At 38.6% G+C, this 4,941-nt stretch overlaps 1 protein-coding gene across 1 annotated transcript in view; it reads right to left on the bottom strand.

Moving 5' to 3' along the window:
• The window catches only part of LOC107299679 (WD repeat-containing protein 19-like), a gene marked incomplete at its 5' end in the record, with an annotated part of 15,545 nt that extends 10,902 nt beyond the window's left edge, over nt 1-4,643 (bottom strand). The window contains 6 exons of the mRNA XM_015829027.1: nt 580-694; nt 794-966; nt 2,597-2,667; nt 3,085-3,258; nt 3,738-3,850; nt 4,563-4,643. Coding sequence (XP_015684513.1) covers nt 580-694; nt 794-966; nt 2,597-2,667; nt 3,085-3,258; nt 3,738-3,850; nt 4,563-4,643 — 727 coding nt within the window. The remainder of the gene's footprint in view (nt 1-579; nt 695-793; nt 967-2,596; nt 2,668-3,084; nt 3,259-3,737; nt 3,851-4,562) is intronic.
• Between the last annotated feature and the right edge of the window lie 298 nt (nt 4,644-4,941).

Here is a 4,941-nt window from a genome sequence, read left to right as displayed (position 1 = left end):
TGTCAGCTCTCCGCTAACAAGCTCAGCGTGTCAATGCTGCTAACACTGGATGTTTCTGCCTTGACAACAAATGGAGATATAGCCATCTTTTACCTTTCACTTTTAGTTAGATGATGCTGGGAGGGGGGATGTGAACGAGAGCCCAGCTAGACATAACAACATTAAACTTAGCGTGAGAATTAAGGTTATTGTAACCAGAGCTGATAAGGACTTGGCAGGCTGGAGAACTGGAGAGGAAGCTCGCGATTCAAGCTAATTGGGGAATGTGATTTATGACTGTTAATTGGAGGAGGGAATTGTGCTTTGATACTATATGCTCAGGGGAGGGGAATTCAGTTTTTGGCTTCGATTATGTTAGTGCCGATGTTATGCTTCTCGAATAAAGATTCTTTAAGGTAAACAATGCCTCAAAGTTCTTTGAAGAGTTTCATCTGTCAGAACCATGACACAGCATCTTTAAACACTGGGCCATAACGCCCCCAGGTACAAAACAGCATAGCATAAAACCATGAAGACGACATTTTATCAGCTGAGCACTGAAAGCCTCTTGAGAAATAATGGAAGCAGAGACATACTTACTGCTCTCTCCGAGGACATAAAACCACGCTCGATTATTCATGCCCACGGCCAAGTGATAGGGCCCCACGGCGATAAAATTGGGCTCCACTTCAACAGAAACTCTTATCGGTGGCTCCTGCCAAGACAGACCACACATGGCTTGTACCGAAGACTGAGGGGCTAAATCAAAACCTTTATCCCTGTGCAAATTGTATAAGTGACTAAAGCGTCATACACTTTCAATGTAGTTGGCCACTGTGACCTCAAGGAGGGAGGTGAGATAGGCGATCCGGGTGCCGTACGAGGCTCCAAGGATGGGAAGGTTTGTTAAGAAGACGTGGATAAATCCTCGCTTGGTAGACACCGCCAACAATTGTCCATCGTCTGTCCACGACAGCTGATCTAGACCTAAAATATTAATGAGATTGCATTGAAAAGTTGTCTTGGAAAGCAAAAATAATAACGAGGAGGAGGAGGAGGAGGAGGAGGAGGAGGAGAAGGAGGAGGAGAAGGAGAAGGAGAAGGAGAAGGAGAAGAAGAAGAAGAAGAAGAAGAAGAAGAAGAAGAAGAAGAAGAAGAAGAAGAAGAAGAAGAAGAAGAAGAAGAAGAAGAAGAAGAAGAAGTAGTAGTAGTAGTAGTAGTAGTAGTAGTAGTAGTAGTAGTAGTAGTAGTAGTAGTAGTCTGGATAGTGGACGTGGCAGTGCCTGGAGACTGTAGAATAGACGAGAAAGAACTGGAGAAGATAACAAAATACAAAGACCTACAAATAGAAATAGAAAAATTGTGGCAAAAGCAAGCAAGGGTAGTACCAATAGTAATAGGCGCCTTGGGTGCAATCCCAAAACAACTGGAGCACCACTTGAACACCATTGGCATTGACAAATTCACCATTAGTCAATTGCAAAAGGCGGCCCCACTAGGAACTGCTTTCATCCTGCGATGATATCTGTCGCATCAAACATCCACATCTGCCTATCCCAGGTCCTTGGTAAGGAGTCGATACGTAGACAAAAATGTCAAATCTGGTCTGAACATCTGGCTGACTGTGTGATGATCAATAATAATAATAATAATAATAAAGGTCTTACGCAAAAGTACATTTTGCAAAGCTCTATATCTCTGCCACAGCACGTGAATTAGAAATTCTGGATGTTATAATTCCAACTCATCCAGGGGCTGGCAAGTTAGAAACGATTCTTAAGGAATAACTTTTACCATCTGTGCGCTTGATTTACTTACTCAGAAGCACATATCTCCAACAGCTCTGGGGACGTTACAAAAACACATCAATCAAACTAACTAAAAAACCCAGACGTGAAAAATCTCAGAAGCTCTAAAAGGACATGCTAGAAAGGTAGGTTTAATCCCTTTGCCAAACAATCATGAGGACGGAACTTATCTCAACCTCAACAGCCATTTATTTGATACTAAGGATCCCATCCTTAGAAAAATCCTAACTTGGTGGGATTTGCAAAAAAATGGGAAACCTGCAGGAAGGGCTGAGCAGAAATAGGAGGTCCTGCAGGTAATTTGGGCCCAAGATATGTGGTTGATTATGGTTTCTTACTTATTCCACAGAAACAGATCTTCTTTTTAAGATCTTAATTACAGTGCAAAGCTAAGGAGGAGCCTGGAATTCCTCAGCTCTGCAGATCTAATAATTCTCTAAATTTGGGACAACATGCACCAGTATTTTGGCGTGTGTGTTTCCCTCTTCTCTTCACATACAGGGGGGAAGAAATTAAAATCTGAAACTTCCTAAAGATCCTGACCTGGGGATGCTATAGCTTCAGCAAACTATCTTTTTTTTTTGCTTTATTACAGCGTAAGGGCCCTCTAAGATTTGTTATTAACTGAAAACTGAACCAAATGGAAGTATGAAAGACGTGATGTCACATTGGATGCTACTCCTTTTCAGACCTCCAAAGACTCTTGTCAGGAAAGCTCAGCATTGAGTAGGCACTGAAAAAATCAAGTCTTGCTTAATCAAACACCAACCATTAATTGGGCAAGCTATCAAACCAGGAAGCTGTCAAACCTTTATTTTCATCCTCCAAGTTTATGATTGCACATATCTCCGTCAGATCTGACAGGTTGTGAATCTTGACGCTACAATAAAAAAGAAAACCAATTCCTTCAGTATTCTCAGTTTAACAATAAATCACATAACATCAGTTAGGCAAACACAGAGTTTCTTGACAGCTGCTTTCAAAATTGAACCGGTAAGATGGAATAAAAAAAATAAACTCTTCACAGCTAAACCTTTAAATTGTGAAAAAAATATAGAGTCATGCAGGCAGCCTTTCTTTTGGATATTTGCTTTGTTCAGGCTAGCAATTATCAATTATTTGGCTCTCAGGAACCTTTTCCATTCGTAAAAAACAATTTATCAATGGTTTATGCGTTGGCTTCTTCTATTTCTGCAAATGTAAAATTCTGACGCCTTAAGGGCAAGTCTTCTCATAAACTTAAAAAAATAGTACTCGCATTATTTAAATGATCTTACATGGACATATTATGCCTCACCAGTTATCTCCACATGATGCAGCTTTGTTTAGTGATTCAGATATTGCAACGCTGGTCAAGTAATCTTTATGATCCGAAGCTTGGAAGATCTCATGACCAATCTCTTGAACCTGCGTTGAAATCACCACGAAGTAGCCCAGCGAAAAGCCAATCATGATATAATTTTCACCGTACCTGCAAAGACAATAAATTGAAGCAAAAAACTCTCAGGCATCATTTATCTCCTGAGAGAAATAATGTGGAGATCACCTTAAACTGTGAAATGGCTAAAGAATTGAACACGGTCAGAGAAACAGAAGAATTATTCAAAAATTAACTTAAGTTACACCAGAAGACAAGGTACTGAGAGAGGCTCAGTTAGAAATCTCTTGTCAGGGATATTACATTTTAGTTTGTAAAATATTCAAATCTCTTTTGTTAAAAAAAGTAACCCTCCCAAAACCAACTGAATAAAACATTCCAAACACCAAACTCACTTTAACATTAAGAATTAAACTTCCATAGGTTGACAGATTGGGTTTTCAGCTCACAAAAACAAAACGAAATATATTTGTTTTAAATTGCTACACAGTGCTCTTCGTTGTTTGTGGTTGTTGCAACTGACTAATGCGATCACTCCAGAGAAACATTAATACTTTAGGGGGGGTACTTACAATTTGTAAGATATTATCTTCCCATAGCATTTTTGAAATGCTAGTTCAATTGGCTTTTCCGGGTCTTGGAAGTTATAAAAATATAATGTTTTTTGTCCAACTACAATGCACACCTGACCAAAAAAAAAAAAGAGAGATTCTGAATGAAAACAAGAATATTTCCCATACAGATAGCCACGTTTTCTCTTGTCCCAAAGGTGCTTTCCAAAAGGCAATCTGACTTCCTTGATTTTTCTTAAAGACATTTCACTTCTCATCCAAGAAGCTTCTTCGGTTCTAACTAACTTTCTCAATAAAGAAAGTAGAAGATGAATATAAAGAGGTGGTGTTTTTTTTTTAAAAAATAAACCATTAAACTTTATTAATGTTAAAGCCAAACTGAATGACAACAGGAGCAAGTTTGAAAGACTGACAAATACCAAGAGTTAATTTTTTTTTTGCCCAGTCCAAAATCTCTTGTATAAAGATACTGCCATGCCACTTATGAAATCTGAACAAGACATCAGGGGCAAAAGTCAAATGGAAAGAGAGAACGATTGCAATTTCTTTTTAAAAAATATATCTCAGTCATACAACTAGGAAAAAAATCCTATAGTTTAGTGGCAGAATATTGAATATACTTCACAAGCAAAGCTTTGCAGGATAAACTCACTAGAAACAAGCTGCCAGGGCAACAAAGATTGGTTCTGCTAATTTCAAACATAATTTCAAATGGATTTTTCAGCGTTAACTTTTTTCCCCGTTTCTTTTTTCAGCGGCTTTTCATTTCAGCAGATAAAGCAAGACTGGTGTAATATAGTTCCAGCATGGTCATTAATAACTTACCGTGGTCTCGTTTCCTCCTGATTGCTCATCAGTCTTCATCATTACAAACTCCATGTTGCTGGGGTCTTCTCTCACTGCTGTCTGCAAGAATGAGATTTTGGATTAACCGAATTTATAGTTATCTCTTTGTAAAGAGCTACACTAGTGGGAAAATGACAGAGATAGGGCAATCACAGGTTCATCAAGGAACTATCAGTAACCATTTGAAGGATATGTTAGATACTGACTGGATTTTTGTATTGTCTTAAAATAGGTTTATTTAATAATTCAGTCGAGGTGCATTTCATAATTATAATTACCCAACAGGGATGAGATGGGATGGGATGGGATGGAATAGATGGAATGGGATAGAACAGAACAGAACAGAACAGATGGAATG

Source organism: Protobothrops mucrosquamatus, unplaced genomic scaffold (assembly GCF_001527695.2).
Source record: "Protobothrops mucrosquamatus isolate PMUCROS unplaced genomic scaffold, P.Mucros_1.0 scaffold5267, whole genome shotgun sequence".
Lineage (NCBI taxonomy): Eukaryota > Metazoa > Chordata > Lepidosauria > Squamata > Viperidae > Protobothrops > Protobothrops mucrosquamatus.
Note: the sequence above shows the minus strand (reverse complement) of the source record. Positions and strands in the feature narration are given on the sequence as shown.